The sequence below is a fragment of the Ceratotherium simum genome, chromosome 8, assembly GCF_057802395.1.
Source record: "Ceratotherium simum simum isolate JZ-2026a chromosome 8, ASM5780239v1, whole genome shotgun sequence".
Taxonomy (NCBI): Eukaryota; Metazoa; Chordata; class Mammalia; order Perissodactyla; family Rhinocerotidae; genus Ceratotherium; species Ceratotherium simum.
Window position 1 is genome coordinate 48,581,136 of NC_141907.1, and position 17,568 is coordinate 48,598,703.

At 32.7% G+C, this 17,568-nt stretch overlaps 1 protein-coding gene across 19 annotated transcripts in view; it reads left to right on the forward strand.

Annotated features, from left to right (window-relative positions):
* Positions 1–17,568, forward strand: part of ADGRL3 (adhesion G protein-coupled receptor L3) — an 812,769-nt gene that overhangs the window by 281,061 nt on the left and 514,140 nt on the right. For 17 of the 19 annotated variants that reach the window (XM_087434392.1, XM_087434383.1, XM_087434386.1 and 14 more), the window contains one exon: positions 8,802–9,024. The exons of 1 other annotated variant lie outside the window; for it this stretch is intronic. In XM_087434392.1, the coding sequence (XP_087290518.1) occupies positions 8,952–9,024 (73 nt within the window). In that variant the 5' untranslated portion in view covers positions 8,802–8,951. Of the gene's footprint in view, positions 1–8,801; positions 9,025–17,568 lie in introns of those variants that run through there. One more of the 19 variants, XM_087434389.1, reaches the window with a different exon arrangement.

The window sequence follows — 17,568 nt, forward strand, 5'->3', positions numbered from 1 at the left end:
TTCTTTCAGGTTATATTTAACTTGAATGTGTTATAAAATACACATGTCTACAGATAAGTAATAATACACTGCCAAATGCATAACAATACCATTGTATCTAAAAGTGTTGTAATTCTCTGGAATCTATATTTGATCTCAAATAGCATAATAGCTGCTAAGCAGTGTTATGCAGGTTTGGAACCCTGACAAAATGTACCATATTATGAAAATGCAAAGGCCGCATTATTTTTGTGTGGTATCATGTTAAGTAGTATCTAAATATTAGTTTATTAATTTAATGATTTACTTAATACCTCTATTTCAGTTAATACCTCTATTAATTCTGGCTCTTTATTTCAAACCAAAGATCATTTACACAAATTAACTTCAGAAAAAAATGTTCAGGCGTTTAGGAGCAATATAGAGGATTATAAAAATTTTAGGAATATATTCACCATAAATATTTACCCTCATTGTTAAAAGACAGTACTTTCAGTGATTTTTATGTTTTTATGTAGTTTGTACCTTTAAATATTACAAAAAATTATTTAAATATTACAAAACACATGGTTAGAAACCAAATTGAATTCAGATTCCTTTGTGTATAAAACCCTTCCTATTCTGCCCCAATGGATTGTCTATATTATTTTCTGTTACTCTTCACTTACTCAGTAGACCTGACAAACCAGATGACTTTCAGTTCTGTAATAGGCTCTGTCTTTTACCAGCTCTTTACCTTTTTTTAAATAACAACCCTTAACCCAGAATGTTCCTCTTCCGACTACTGTTTAGTGGAATCTTATCCATTCTTCACATTGTAGCACAATTACATTCTCTTGCAGGTTTTCTGGATCTTCCAAGCTGTGTTATCTCTTTTATTTTTTTTTAACTTTTTTTATAATATTTGGATTTGTATTTTATTATTTGTATTTCCTATGTTACCTCTTCTCCTCCTCTTTCCTGCCCCCATCATTCTCCTGCTTCTCCCTTTCCTCCTCTTCCTTCTTTAATGCAAGAATTTGTCGTAAATATCTCATATACCGTCTATGACCAAACACAGTTTACACTGTTTGTATTCATTAAAGATCTCTTGGAACCCATTGCCAAAGAAACACATGTGTGGGTTGATTAAGTTCAATATTTCTTGAAAATATTAAATAACAAGATGATTGAGACTTTGTCTTCTGTGAATCTCCAAAGGATCTAGCACTATTTAAGTATTCATTGCTAGAACTTTCAGCTCCTTATTGCTTCTAAATAGACTCAATAATTAAGTACTTTTTTTTGTTCTTTTGTTTTTTGGTGAGGAAGATTGACCCTGAGCTAACATCCATTGCCAATCTTCCTCTTTTTGCTGAGGAAGGTTAGCCCTGAGCTAACATCTGTGCCAATCGTCCTCTATTTTGTATGTGGGACGCTGCCACAGCATGGCTTGATGAGCAGTGCATAGGTCTGCACCCAGGATCCAAACCTGCGAACCCTGGGCTGCCAAAACGGAATGTGCGAACTTAACCACTATGCCACTGGGCTGGCCCCTTAAATATTTTTCAACAGTTATTTAATATAATGCTCTTTCACTCCATAAATATTGAAAGAAAGGAAAGATCTTGGAACTTCATTGTAATGCTTTGATTTTCAGAGTCAAAATGTTAAGAGAAAGTGTTTAACTTTTAAAAAAATTGTATGATCAATAGTAGAACCCAAACTAATAGTGCTTTACAATTCTCTAGTACACTCACATGCTCTCTCTCAGCTGAGAAATAATACATATAATTCTTTTAGCAAACAACGAGAAAACTTTTAAGTAAAAGTATATTTTTAAGTTTCAGACATTGTAAATTATAGCTAACATTTAAAAAACATTATAACTTTTACTCAGTCTAAACTCCTTTAAAACTTATTTTGCTTCTACCTAGTGATCATCACACCAAACATTTTAACATTTTATAGGATGGCAATGGGAGGAAGTTTTATTATAGACATCTAATTTTTCGTCTTGCTGCCCTACTTCTTTTCCCTAAGATTTAATGATATCAGAGAGCTTCCATTCACATCAGAAGGAGTCTTCTATGTAGAACTGCTTTTGGAAAGGCATTTTTGAGAGAAAAGATGTCATCCTTCATTTCATAGGGCATGAACTATGAAGCATTGCTGTGTATGTGCTTATAATTGTGCAATATTAGTAAATCATGGAAACACTGCCATCTTAAATTTGAATAATGAGCATTAAAGCCCCTCATCCGAGCATCTATGCATAATTAAATACTCTAGTTGAAATATATTTTCCAGCCTTATTAAATGAATATTTCTCAGAAATACTTTGCTCTGTTTGGTTGCTATGGATGGATCTTATTTATGAATGTCATGAGCTATGTGCACATAAATCATGATTATCTAGATGCTCTGTTATGATAACAGACACTTGTTTTACTTGTTTAAGGTAGTGACAAATGATAAAACAAAATAGGTTAATATTTTTTGAAATTTATATCACTTTTCATAAGTTACCATATTTCAATTTTATATCACTAAAAAGATAATTTATGGAGAAGGATTGTGATAAGTATTTGATTTGTTAATGAATGTAATTTCAAATCAATCAAATTTTAAAATTCATACACTAACCCTGGAGGAATACAGATGATCCCCAAGTGATATTTATAAACAGTTCTAAAGTAAAGCATTTTTTTTTTGAGGTAATAGCTACAATTTCCCTATATGGAATGAGAAAAAAATAAACATGCTAAATGAGAAACTCCTGTTTTATAATTAGCAATGGAGTTATAGGACTATATATCAATTAATTGTTAAAATAGTGCCACATTGCATCTTATATATGTGACATGTGCCAAACGTGTAAAAAACATTGACTTATAAAAAGACATGTGGCAAAAGCAAGTAAATATGCAAAATAAAATATGATTTAATAAAAATTTGTGAAGTTGATATGGAGTAGAATTGTTATTAGCAGAATTTGTGACAAGTGAACATGTAATATTTGGGAAAATGTAAAAATATTATAAAGAAGATTATTATGAAAAAAAAGGAATAATAATAACATACAATTTAATTTGGAAAAAGATTTGAGTAAGTTATCTAACAGAAATGTGATTAAGAGTAGCTAAAAGGAAGGTAACAATTCCAAGATGAGTGGCGTTCAGATTCTAATATTAATCTCTAGACTGTAGAAAGAAAGCAAATATAAAATAGAAATAGAAGCTTTCAAATATGATTTAAGAAGAACGATATATGAAAAAATTAAACAGGAAAAACAAATTATGACACCGGAATTTAAGGCGAGAGTTTTCCCAAAGTAAAATCAATGTCTGAAGTTTAGAATAAGAACTGTTGTTTCAGCAGTAACAAAAAAATTCAAATATCTTCAGAGTATAATTGTGCTAGATATAAAAGAAATTTAGTCTAAATGTAACAAATAAGGGGTTTTCCATATAGTTTATGAGGAAAGACTTTAGTTACATGAAACATTTGTAGAATATTTTTCCATGTTGTGATTTTTTTTAACTTTTAGTGGAACTTGAATCAAGTCACATAGCTTCAGGATTATAATCTTAAATATTAATGATGTAAATTAGGATACCTTAGTCAATCTCACCTTTTAATTTTAAATATTGTGAAGAGTAGTGAAGTTAGGTAGTTTTGTTTGAGAACATATAAACTCGAAGTACCTAATCAAGAAGTGCACTAAAAATATATTCCTTCCAAGCTTTGGATAGGGTACAAGGTAAAACTGTTTGCCATATTGTGATAATCTTTGACAAAAGTTAGAAATACTATCTTTCAGGTCTAATTTTTTTTTTTTTTCGAGAGGAAGATCAGCCCTGAGCTAACATCCAATGCCAATCCTCCTCTTTTTGCTGAGGAAGATTGGCACTGGGCTAACATCCGTGCCCATCTTCCTCTACTTTTTATATGGGACGCCACCACAGCATGGCTTGACAAGCAGTGCATTGCTGCACGCCCACCTGCGAACCCCGGGCTGCCGAAGCAGAGCACACGCACTTAACCACTGCGCCAGCGGGCTGGCCCTTCAGGAATAATTTTTAAAGCATTAATGTTTTGATTTATTAATGGAAATTAGCATAAGTAATAAAGTGTATTGTAAACAAGAGAAACATACTGAAAATCCTCCTTTATAAAGTCTCACATTGTTTTAGTATGCCTTGTTTAGGTATACAATTGTCAAGGAGAGTGTGCATGCTAGGTACCTGTGTTATTAGTTTCCTAAACCTGTAAGTGAGAGGGGTGGGGGTCGGGCAAATGGTCTGTTCCTCAATTTTGAAGGATCAAAGGAAACAAAGGAAAGTGGTGAATGACAGACATACACTGACAGATATACAAGATCATGTGACAATCGCTTAATCAATCAGACAATAATTTACATTATCTCTAATCCTCACAGCCAACCTGCAAGGTGAATATTGTTCTCTCTTTTATAGTTGAATAAACTGAGAATCAGAGAGGTATGCAAACTTGCCCAGCACCAGAATATTAGGTCAGCATGATTTTAAATCCCCTGCTGTTACACACAAAAGAAAAGCTGACAGTTTTTTACTTTGTGTTCCTAGAACATCTCATATAACACATATCACATTTTGCACCACACTATAATTATTGGTGAGTATACCTTTTAGCATTCATATTTTACTGCAAGTGGATTTCGAATGGTGATTCCATTTTAGGCTTGTTGCCACACTCTCCCTACAATACCCATAGTGTTAGCACAGAGCTTTGTACAGAGAGAAGGCTAAAGAAATTTTATTGGAGATGGAAATACCTTTTGAAATTGACTTCTTGAATGCTTTATATCATTAGTAAATCTTCTTTTTTTATGAGTAATTATCTTGTCGTATGTTACTTAATGAGTCCCTAATGACTTCTCTTGATTTTTTATGTGTTTTGAAGAGCTATGTTCAGAAATGGCTTGAATAAAAATCTCTTTTACATGAAAACTGATTGGTTTGGTCAAGTTAATGACAACACGTAGATTGAAAAAAAGTCATCCCAGAACGTTTTCTTTTTTTTTAATGTTATTATTCAAAGAGCAGTGGTTTATCTTTCTATAGGTTATAAGCAATCTTGTCTTTCAAATTATTAAAATTCATATGGTTTAATTATTACAATTTATTATATATGCACCGAAATTAGCACATTATTTTAGGGGTGTGGCTGAGAGGTAGGCAGGTGGTGAGGCTGCAGTGTGAGAACATGTTACCCTCCTGAAATAATAGCTTTTATTCTTCTAAATTTGTTTCCCCACTTCTGTTTACACAATAATCATAAAAACAAATTCCTTTGCCCAAATGGAATCTAAAATATCTTCGTAGACGTGGCTTTATTCCCTGCCACAAAATCTTAAACCATTATTAAACGTAATAGATAAGTGCTTTCTTATCCTTTCTATAAAGTAACTTTCTCCTATTGCTTCATCAATTTGAAAATATATATCATATGAAATAAACTGTTCTGGTTTTCATTAAAGCCAGACTTAACAATAGCAATACTCATATTTCACTATGGAAATAGTTTTCCCTGTTCTTCCAAAGGATACAGTGCTATAATTAGGCTGGTTTCCTTTTAAAACATCTTTCTTCTTTTTTCTCTTTGTCCTTCCACTTCTACCTCATATCCATGCTGTTCCCAGGTTCTCCACTCTTCACAATCAAACAACATTCCAGCAAGTTCTAAGTTTTCCTTGGAAACTTGCTACATTGTCCCCTTCCCTTGCACAATGAATACCCCTAATTACTCTCATACATTTTTTTGTTTATTTCTACTATAGAGAGAGGAAAGAGCACTGATGTTGGAGTCAGACACTTGGTTTGACATTCTTACTGCATAACATGACTGATTTTCTTCCTCAGTAAACATGAGACAATATTATCTGCTTTATAGATTTGTGTGGAGAATTAAATCTGGTTTTAGTATAATACCTAGAACATTGCTTGGCATATGATAGGTACTGAAAATATGTTAATTCTTCTCTTTATCTTGTGACTTCATTTACTGCGTTCTGTTTTCACACTACAGTGTGAGTTGTGAGAAAAATTGTTCTATTTCATTTGCATTCTCAATAATATCCACTATGGTAGATGTTAGTATACATATTTTTGAAATAGTGAATAAATAACTCACCCAGATTTTCCCACAAGTTTTTTTGGTGGCAAAATAGTTTTGTATGTATGCTTGTGTTTGTGTGTATATATGTGTGTGTATACACACATCTCCTGATGCCATAGATGTAGAGGGGAAAAAAAAAGTACCTGAATGTTGAGAGTTGGGGGGAGAGATTGTTTACTTGTTGATATATCAGTCAATTTAAGTATCCATTAATTATTACATGCATGTTAAAGAATGTAATTTTAAATTAGCAGTTTCTTTCAGAAAGTTATACATTTATGGCAATTAAGGAATAAGTTCTGAATGTTTTCTTAAGTTAGAGAAAATGAAATGGATGTTGCACGTGATTCCTTTCCACATAGTTTGCTTTATCTCAACCACATTTTTTCTTTTTCTTTATTTTTTTTGTGAGGAAGATCAGCCCTGAGCTAATATCCATGCCAATCTTCCTCTTTTTGCTGAGGAAGACTGGCCCTGAGCTAACATCCGTGCAGATCTGTCTCCGCTTTATGTGAGACGCCACCACAGCATGGCCTGACAAGTGGTGCATTGGTGCGCGCCTGGGATCCGAACCCCAGGCCACCAGCAGCGGAGTTCGAACTTAATCACTATGCCACGATGCTGGCCCCTCAACCACATTTTTTCTTATCAATGCTTTCCCTATTTGTAAAAGTAAAATGTTATGAAATTGTCTATTATGAGCTTCATTTTTTTTATAATGTCTATGGGATTAAAAGGAAAATTTTTATATCTATTGTGTCCAGATTTAGTGTTCTGGGAGCCTATACAATAGTGATTCAATAAATATTTTTGAGTTAAATTATCAAATGATCTTGCTTCATACACATCCATGCTAAAAGGATGAGTAGGATAAAATTGGAAACTAATGAGATGTATAGTAATTGTTAAGACATATAGCACTTATCACATGTTAGACACTGTTCTGTGAAATACATATTTTTATATAATTTATATAATTTAAAATTATAAATTTAACTTATTTAATGTTCATATAACTATATCAATTAAGTAATATCACTCTCCCCTATTAACAGATAGGAAACCAAGGGGTTAAATAACTTCCCCAAGGTCACAGTACTAGTAGAGCTAGTAACTGAGATCAGGTGGTCTTGCTCCAGAAACTGTGCCCTTAATGACTATGCTGTGAATAACAGTGCTAGAAATTCAGATAAATCTGTGTAATTTTGCCTTATAACCAAAGCAATATTTCAGAATATATTGGTATTTATTTTGGCAGAATGATGCTTATTAATACAATTTTCAGTAAACTATCTCTATTTTGAATATCCCTTTTCAGAAAAATTTTAAATTTATACTCAAAATGTGAAATTGTTTTAAATATATATCCATCCACCAGAATAGAAAGTAAAGAAAAAAGAGAGAGAGAAAGAAAGGGAGGAAGACTCAATTTGTACTTGATTGATCAGTTTTAAAGGTGTCGACTGTGAAAGACATCATTAAAATTTGGTTCATGTTCCTTCACTATTTTTACTTCCTAAGATAAATCTGTGCAGATTTTAAGAAGGGGCAGCTATACCAGTTTGGTTCAGTAAAATAAACTTTTAAATGCTTAAAATTTTTAATGTCTTTCATATACATTTAACAGTTTTAAGCAAGATTCCTTATCTTAAGTTGTAAGATCCTAGAGATTAGGTTGCATGTTTTATTCAGTGTCCCTAGCCTAGTGCTTTGTATTTCAGTGGGCACTCAATATTAACCTCTGTTGAATGAATTTATTATATCTCAGCATAATTTTTTTTTTATTTTTTTTTATTTTTGTGGGGAAGATCAGCCCTGAGCTAACATCCGATACCAATCCTCCTCTTTTTTTTTTGCTGAGGAAGATTGACCCTGGGCTAACATCTGTTCCCATCTTCTTCTATTTTATACTGGACGCTGCCACAGCGTGGCTTGACAAGCGGTGCATTGGGGCGCACCCGGGATCCGAACCTGCAAACCCGGTGAAGTGGAGTGCGCGCACTTAACTGCTGCACCACTGGGCTGGCCCCGAGCATAATTAATTAACATAAATCTTTGGTCTGCATAGATCTACTTAGAAAGATGCTTAGAAAAGTAATGTAGTTAATATGTAGAATAATTTCTGAATGAATATCAGGGCCTAGAGTGAAAGTAAGACTTTTACATTTAACTTTTTTTTGTTTTAAACTCATGGTATTGGTAATGAATGAAATTTTATTGCTATTCTAATGTTAGTAAAAATTATATTTGTGGAAAATGTTTATACAAAGTAAGTCCCAAATCTATTTATACTTTATAAAACCAGTATATTTAATTAATTAATTTGACCAGTGAGATTGAATTATTTATTTCAGTCACTTAGGGGCTGGGAAATAAACACTGTAGTAATACATGCAGAAATATTGTCCTTTAGATTACTTATTCGTTTTTATATATGCTGCCCATATTCATTAAAATAAAGAAGGGACAGATGGTTACTAGACTTGTCATGGTGATCATTTCATAATTTATATAAATGTCAAATGACTATATTGTACACCTGAAACTAATATTGTACGTCAACTACACTTCAATTAAAAAAAATGAAGAAGGGAGAAGGTATACAGATGTTCTAGTCAGGAAATAAACTTCCAAGGAATTAGGAATACCTTTATTTGATAACCCATTTTTTTTCTTGTTTGCAGGATTCAGACTTGGGATATTGGTGTTTCTGTTTTTGAGGAGTATTTCTTTTTGAGTTTTTTTTTAAATCATCTATCTTGGAATACAGAAGAGAAACCAGAAAGACACTTGTTTTGTTTCCCGTTTGGAGCGCTCACTCCTGGGGCACGCTCATGCCCGAGCACACAGCCATGTGGCCATCACAGCTTCTAGTCTTCGTATTGCTCTTAGCGCCAATAGCTCGTGGTAAGACCTTTACTTAGATTCTTGTGTGATGCTTAATATTGTCTCACTTTTTTGCACTCGACCCTTTTTCTAAATCTTTGCTCTACAATTTTGCAGCTATTCCCTACCGTATATTAAAATGAGTATATATTAATATGGCTAAGTAAAAGGCCATAATGTGTACCTTAAGCTGCAATAAATAGGATTTGAAGTTTGATTTCTTAAAGTGCCTATTGAAATTTATGTATAACCAAAGGGTTTTTTGTTTGTTTTTTAAAGAACTCTAGCATGTTTTATTGTTTGTTTTTACCACGCTTATGGAAAATCAGCTGAATTATTAACTATATCATTTATGCTGAATTTTTTGGTTTACATATTTTCGTACTTAAAAATAATTTTTAATGTAGTAAGTATGCACATTTGAAAGAAAACACCAAAAAATCTGCTTTCCCAAAGTACCTGTAATCATTTATTTATGGTTGTTTACTACTTGTTCAATCTTTAATACACAATCTTTAATACATGCACACTAAATCTGTCAATAAAGGGAAATTGTTTTTGTTATATACTTTTTAATGCAAACAAGAAAAGACAAACATCAAAATAATATGAATATATGCAGGAAAGTAATTTTACTGAAACATGCTAATATACTCATAATAGACTTGTATACTCTGTTCATTTAAACATCTTGGTATTTATAACACAAATATGATAGTTAAGAAATGATGTACCTTTGCAAATTTTATAAAACATGCAATTATTCAATAAATAAACAAGGCAAATTCTGTACAACTTAGTATAATATTCACTGAATCTCTCTAAAAACTGGCAAATTTAAGTTTATATGTATTTTCCATTTTTACAATTTAAAGTTTTTATACTACTTATCATTGGTTTGCACTAAGATGAAAATCGGATAATATAGTCACTATGTCATATGTTAATGGTAATTATAGCAAAGAAAAAGGGACACAGCTGTATTTGCCACTGCTTAGGAGGTCTCAAAATATTATAGTGTAGCAATCAGCTGAAATGAATTTTCAGCCTCTTCAGCTCACTTTTGGTTTGTAATTGACTACAAAAATCTGTTGTAGTTCATCAGTGATACAATTCCGAACTTGGCCCATATTCTTAAGTTTCAACATGAATTGCATTCTGCTGTCATTATAAAAACTGGATAAAATAATTTCTGTCTCCTTTGAAGTTTTCCTCTAAAGTTCCCCTGATTTAACACATTTATTTCTAATAAATCACTCTAATAAGAGGTAGTGTTTTTTTAAAAAAATGAAATAAAATTATACCACCATCTAGTTTTAAACGATGTACATTTGTCAACAATTTCAAAATGTTTCCTGAATTCATATACTGATCCAGTACATTTCACATAGTTGGGCACAGATAACATTTTGTGATACAGGACAATAAAAGAATTATGTCACTTAACAAGTGTTTTTCTTATTATTTGTATATCTAAAGATGATTCTAATTAGATTTTTTTATGTTATAAAAATGCCTCACTCATAAGGTTATCTTGAAGGTTAAACAAATAGTATATGTAAAGAATCTAGCATAATGCATGACAAATATTAAGTGCTTGAACAAGTTAATTTCCTTTATCTTGCTCTCTGTCCCTCAGTTTATTTTTGTTCCAGTAAATTGTAACAACCAGGAATTAGCTAACCATGAGAGCTCTTTCATTTGTTGTTGATACTCAGGGGACGAAAAAAATATATACATATATAAAAATACACATATACACACACACACACAATTCATGTTTAAAAAGTCAATCTAAAATGACACTTGTTTGAGGAAGGTATGTTAAAAATATCACAAATAGACATTATAAGAAAAACTCTTTTCAGAGCTGAAATTTCTGGTCTCCAAAAATGGACACCTACTATGTATTTCAGTGGGGCCCAAACACGGCTGAGCCGTAGATCATGGGTCTTGGGTTTGGACCTGTAAACACACACACACACACACAGTTTCTCCAACTAACTCTGAGAAGTATTTTAAAACTCCTAATAGTGCACATAGAAAATTGACCTGGTATATAAAATATTTGGGGCTAAAAACTTAAGTAATCTTTTCCATTTTATGTGAACTATTTTCTACTATCTTGACTTTGAACCATATTGGGCTAAACATTATAGAAGCTTTCTACTTATAAACTTCATCTTTATTACCTTGCATAGGTATTTTAAAACTTGCACCAGAGAAAATGCAAGTCAGTTTTGTCGGCCTTCTATAGAAGTCTTCTCCATTGCCTTTGTGGTACCACTTCTTTTATTTTTTTATTTTTTTTTCGTGAGGAAGATCAGCCCTGAGCTAACATCCATGCCAATCCTCCTCTTTTTGCTGAGGAAGACCAGGTCTGAGCTAACATCTATTGCCAATCCTCCTCCTTTTTTTCCCCCAAAGCCTCAGTAGATAGTTGTATGTCATAGCTGCACATCCTTCTAGTTGTATGTGGGACGCGGCCTCAGCATGGCCGGAGAAGCAGTGTGTGGGTGCGCGCCTGGGATCCGAACCCAGGCCACCAGTAGTGCAGCACACGCACTTAACCACTAAGACACGGGGCCAGCCCTGTGGTACCACTTCTGACTTGTAAATAAAGGGCTTCACTGTGAACAACCTCTGGAACCCAGTTTGTGCACAACTAGAGGAATGTATGTACCTTTGATCAGTGCTGAAATCTGACAGGATAGACATTTTTAGAGTCCCCACCAATCTTGGCTTAAAGGAATACTGCATAACCTAAAACCTTAGACGACTGAGTTAAAATGGATAGAAGTACTCTTGTTTTCAAAACATCCCTTGATAGTATCTCACTGTCTACTGTTGTTGAGATGCCCAGCAAATAAAGCCCTCCTGACCATAGAAAATTAACTTTACTGCATGTGACCTGAATTGCTATCCCGTTCTCCAGAGCAAATGATAATGACGACAACTGATTTTATAGCCATCAACTTTAGATGTATCGGTACAATTAATCCTCACCACAATCTTATGGGTTTAATATTATTTATTATTATTAACATTATCATTAACTTTTTACAGTAAAAACATCGAGGCACAGAGTGGTAAAGGAACTTGACCGAAGTTACAAAGCTATTATGTGACACTGAGGGATTTAAAATGAAAGACCTGGTTTCTTGAGCTCTGGTCTTAACTGCAAGTAGAGAATCAATTCCTATTAAGGCTATGCTTCCCTGCAGAGAAGCCCATCTCAACTCTCCTGGTCATTTGGGAGCTGGTGAGGCAGAAACGCAGGTCGCCTGCCTCTTCCATGTTTTGGGCCCAGACACATTGGGCTTTGAAAACTGACAGACCTGAGATAAAAATCCAGCTATGCCTCCTGCTGGCTCTGTGATCCTGTTCTTTGGTAAACTCCTCAAATATCGTTTATCACCCACTATGAGCCACAAAACTACGCTAGCCGCTAAAGATATGATAATGAATAAAAGATTCCTAAGTCTTCCCTCAAGGAACTTACAGTAACTTAAAAATTTACTTTTCATCTACAAGAATGAACATTTATTCCATGCAAATTATTTTAAGGGATGGATAGAATAATATATATGCATAGCTTCTAACGTAGTGCTTGGCATTTGGTAAATCTTCCTTACATTTTATTTTCCTACCCTTAACTCCTTTGAAATAGAGCTAAACGCCTGAACATTAGATAAAGAAAATGCATAATTATCCTTATTCTTACCCTGAGAATTGAAAGAAATCTTTTTCCTACTTGAACCTCAGTATTGTTTTGCCAGAAATTTCTTAATACTAGTATCTAAACAAAATTATTTAAACTGATATGTATGAAGGCTTAGTATATAATTGTTAGTATATAATAGTATATAATTGTCAGTGATACAAATATATAGTCCGTGGTAGTAGTATATAATTATCAGTGATATATTTTTTGCATGACTTCTACATGGGTAAAATTAGAAACCAAGCTAAAGAATTAATTCTGAATAATGTTTACATTAGTTGAATAATCTCTACATTGTCCTAGAAAGTCTGGCCAGTATTTTATACAGAAAGACAAAATTAATCAGTACACCCACATTTGTGTGTGTATATATATATACACACACATACACACACACACACACACACACTATTTTTTAATTAAGAAATGTCTCTGGTTCTGTGTTTATCTGTCTGTATTTTATGTCTCTGTGTACCTCTGTATTTCTCTTTTTCTGTTTTCCATGACTGTGCCCCCTTCGTATACAGCATAAAACCCTTGTCTATAATGCAGTGAGACCTGGCAGAAGTAGGGAAGCAGCTAAAGTAGATGGCCAGTTCTTTTTGCTGTTAACTAACGTAGTGTTGCATGAAGATAAAGGATTGTTTGTTCTATTGATGTGGTTGGGAGCAAGGGAATCAGAGAACAATTATCCACTGGTAACGTGGGCACCTGGGGCTCATCCTGATTGGCTGTAAAGGAATACCAAGGTCCAATGTGGGCCTGGGCTAGGAGATCTGGTCCTAGGAGGTGACTTCACCCAAGCCACAATGGACTGGAAGTTGAGAACGTGATTGAGGTGCTTAGATATTTTAATATCACATCTTAATTAAACTGTACTTATAAATTGTGTCACAGTTGAAAAGATAAAAAACAGGAGCTTACAAAGGGGAACAATATTTTTTATAGTACCTTTGCAGAAAAGAATAGAGTTTTAAAAGATTCTTCTATAACCACCATACGCATACTTGTTTTCTGCAAGTCTATTTTTTTGTTGTCAAAGTTGCATGTGTATTTATATATGCATGGACATCACAGGCTAACCTGCTTTTTATTATGTTCAAGGAGTTAATTACAATAAACAGTTCTTAACAGGGACAAAACAATGACAACTGCAAATATATTTAGTACTGTATGTTATTATGTAATTTGCATTTTGTTATTAATCTATTTTTACAGTTGTAATGCTTTTTGTGTCAATGATTTAAAATCATACCCATATATTTTTTAACTTCTAAGTTGTGAAGCTTGAGAAAGTACAAAATTTCATTTTACTACATAATATCTTACCATATAATAATTTTTATGAAGTCGTGTTTTATTAATTGTGAACAAGTCAGGTTGACTTCTAAGCTCTGCTTAACTTTGTTATTTTTAGAAATTAATCATCCTTGAAATGTTTATAATGTTTGCCAGCCTAGGTAATTTGTAATACTCGCAGTAATATCACTATTTTTATGGTTAAGTACATTATACAGAAAAATCTTTGTCATGGTCATGATATATGAGGTTACTGCAAATGCATCCAACACCATCTGCATTAGCTACTTGCTACTGAATTTCAAAATATATATTTCATAAGTTAACTATGCAGTCTCTAATATATCACATTATAAACGACAAATATGCATGGCTGATAGCTTCCCTTCGTAAGAATGTATTTAGAAACCTTCCTTGCACGCTTGATATGCAGGTTAGTAACTGGAAAATTTCTTAACGCCTTCACATTTGCAAAATATGTTACATGTGAATTTTATTGTAGTGATACTCTATCAGTAATGTGTATACTTTGAAAATAAAATAGCATTTTCTTATTTTTTGATTTTATCTATTTTGACTCTTTGGGGGGTTTAGGATCGTATATTATTTTTTATATTTCTTGGCCCTGGGGTGGACTGTGACTGCAATAGGGTAGTTGTTGTACACTTGATGTTGAATGAATTTAAAAATATTTGGGTATAAAATATATAAATACCTAATTATCTGTTTTCTTTTTCTTTTCATTGCTATTTACTTTCATTCTCATTGTAAGAATATTGTTCTTATATTTATAATTTCATATAAGTAACCATAGTACATTTTCACACATTTATTTCCTTCATTCTGATTGGGTAATGATTCCTTAATGACCAACCAAAAGATTGAAATGCAATATGAAAGAGTCTCATTGATTTGTCATGTAAATAAGAGACTATATGTTGTATTATGATCCATTTTAATTTGACAGTTTAGAATGAGACCATGTTGAAAATAGAGTTAATTCATTCTCTACTTTTTTTTTGGTTTTTAATTGATAAATTGAAAGTAAACTCTTTATATTTTGTTAATAATTACGTTTTTCTTTTATTTGAATCTATATTTCCCCTATTTATCATAGCAGAATTAGTTTATTTAAATATAGAAAATTGTCTTCTTATCAAAAAAAATCTATCATATATGAAGGATTTGGTCAAATAAGCTAGGCCAGCTAAGGATTTGCAAGAGAAGTATGCTAATTGTGCTCTCAAAGGTAATAGATACAGGTCTTCATACAAAAAGAGGCTCTCACAATGGCATTTGATAAGCTTTCTGTGTTTATTTCATCTACACATATTATAGTTTGTGGTGATTTGAATGTCCTGAAGGCAAGGTTGTAACTTACTGGTAAAGTACAAGGACGTAGTCTCATATATTTTTTTCTTTGTCATTACCAGTGTCGCCTACCTTATTGTCAAAGTAATTCTCCTCACACGAGTTTAAATCAGAAGGTAAAAATCCAATAATCCCATGACCCAGTGATATAATTAATATTAATGTTTGTTAGATTTTTCTTGCAGTCATGTATGTGTATATATTTTTTAAAAAATTGGAATAATGTTAGAACTAAAATTTATCTTTCATTTTTACTTAACCTTAAAATGCAAACATTTCTATGTTCTCATTAAAATTTTTAAAAATTATAATGTTATATCATATGAAGGAATCATTGTTTATCTAACCACATGTTGATGGCTTAACATTGAAGGTCATTGATATATTACCATTACAAATAGCACTATAAAGGAACACGCCTGTATATAAAATTGGACTATATCTCTGTACCCCTACAAGAAAATCTCTTGAGAAATGTAAACTAAAATAATGATTCCTTTTTAGATTAATTAATAACTACCTTTAATGGCTAGTAATAAATAATGAATACAACATTGTTTGTTATTACTACAATTTATTTCAAACAATTCCACAAGTTTTGGTTACTATAATAATGAACAAAACATAAATAAGTACAATAAATATTGAAATATTAAGATATAATTATTATTTGTGGGGGTATAATGATATATCTAGAAAATTCAAGAAATAACTTTCTCAGAATTAATGAGAACAATTTGAGTTCAGATATATATTTCACTCATACATATATGATTTGAGTCAAAACAGCAATGAAATGCATGAGTTACTTAGGAAATAGCATAGCAGGAAATGTATGGAACCTATGAAAAGAAAACTCGGAAACTTCACTTGGAGTTATAAAAGTAGACATGCCATATACCATGTTCATGGATGAAAAGACTGAGTATAGCAAAATTGACAAATATTTCCAAATTAATTTTTGTAGATTTTTACACAACTGCATTCATAGTACCAATGTGAGCTTTCTATGTAGAAATTCAACAAAATTATTCTAAAATATATATTGAATGTTAAATAGAGAAAAGTTAATAAAAATGAAAAGAGTAATAGGAAGGCACTTGCCCAATTGATAGTAAAATATATATTATAAAAATACAGACATGAGGGAGCTGGCCTGGTGGCATAGTGGTTAAGCGCGTGCACTCTGCTTTGGTGGCCCAGGGTTCGCAGGTTCGGATCCAGGGCACGCAACGAAAACACTGCTTGTCAAGCCATGCTGTGGGGTGTCCCACATAAAGTGGAGGAAGATTGGCACGGATGTTAGCCCATGGCCAATCTTTCTCAGCAAAAAGAGGAGGATTGGTATCGGATGTTAGCTCTTGGCTAATCTTCCTAAAAAAAAAAAAATACAGTAATGAAATACAAAATCTCAAAGTTAGGGCAATTGATCAGTTGTAAAAACGAGATCCCTGAAACAACATGGCAGTTTATATGTTGTGTTGCAATGTGATAGGAAAGACTCTTCAGAAAATCAAATGTCTATTGACAAGAAGTAGTCAAGTAGGAATCAAATCAATTGTGTGTGTGTGTGTTTCAAATTATATATTATGAAACTTCTGGAAGAAGAGTTCTTTGAGTTATCTACCTTAATCTCCATTTTTGAGCAATATATTAGATAAGATAAACTAGGCTGTAGTCACAATAGATTCTAAAATTAATAATGGCTTCTGGAGAATATTTTCTTGTACATCAAACATTCCAAGGCAGGGAGGCGTTTCTGGTCAGAGTGTGTGTGTGTGTGTGTGTGTGTGTGTGTGTATGTGTGGTGGTAGGTGGAAGGTCATTCTGTTGCTCTCAGTTACTCAGAGACCCAGTCTAATGGCAAGAGGCTTCCCAAGTCATTCTGAGGGTCATTACGGTTCCAGTCCGCAGGAAGCAAGAATGAGCATTGTGGATATTCTGATGGAAAGTTTTTATGTATATGCTTGGAAGTAGTGCACATGACTTCTGCTTCCATTTCCATTAAATAAAACAGGCTCATAGCCACACCTATAAAGGAGTTCGAAAAATGTAAGCCTCTTGTGTTAAAGGAAGAAGATATTTATAAAAGATACCATAGAACTTTGTTTTTTTGAAAAACAACACAAATTTGGATCTAATGCACTAATATCTTTTTTATATGTATAAAT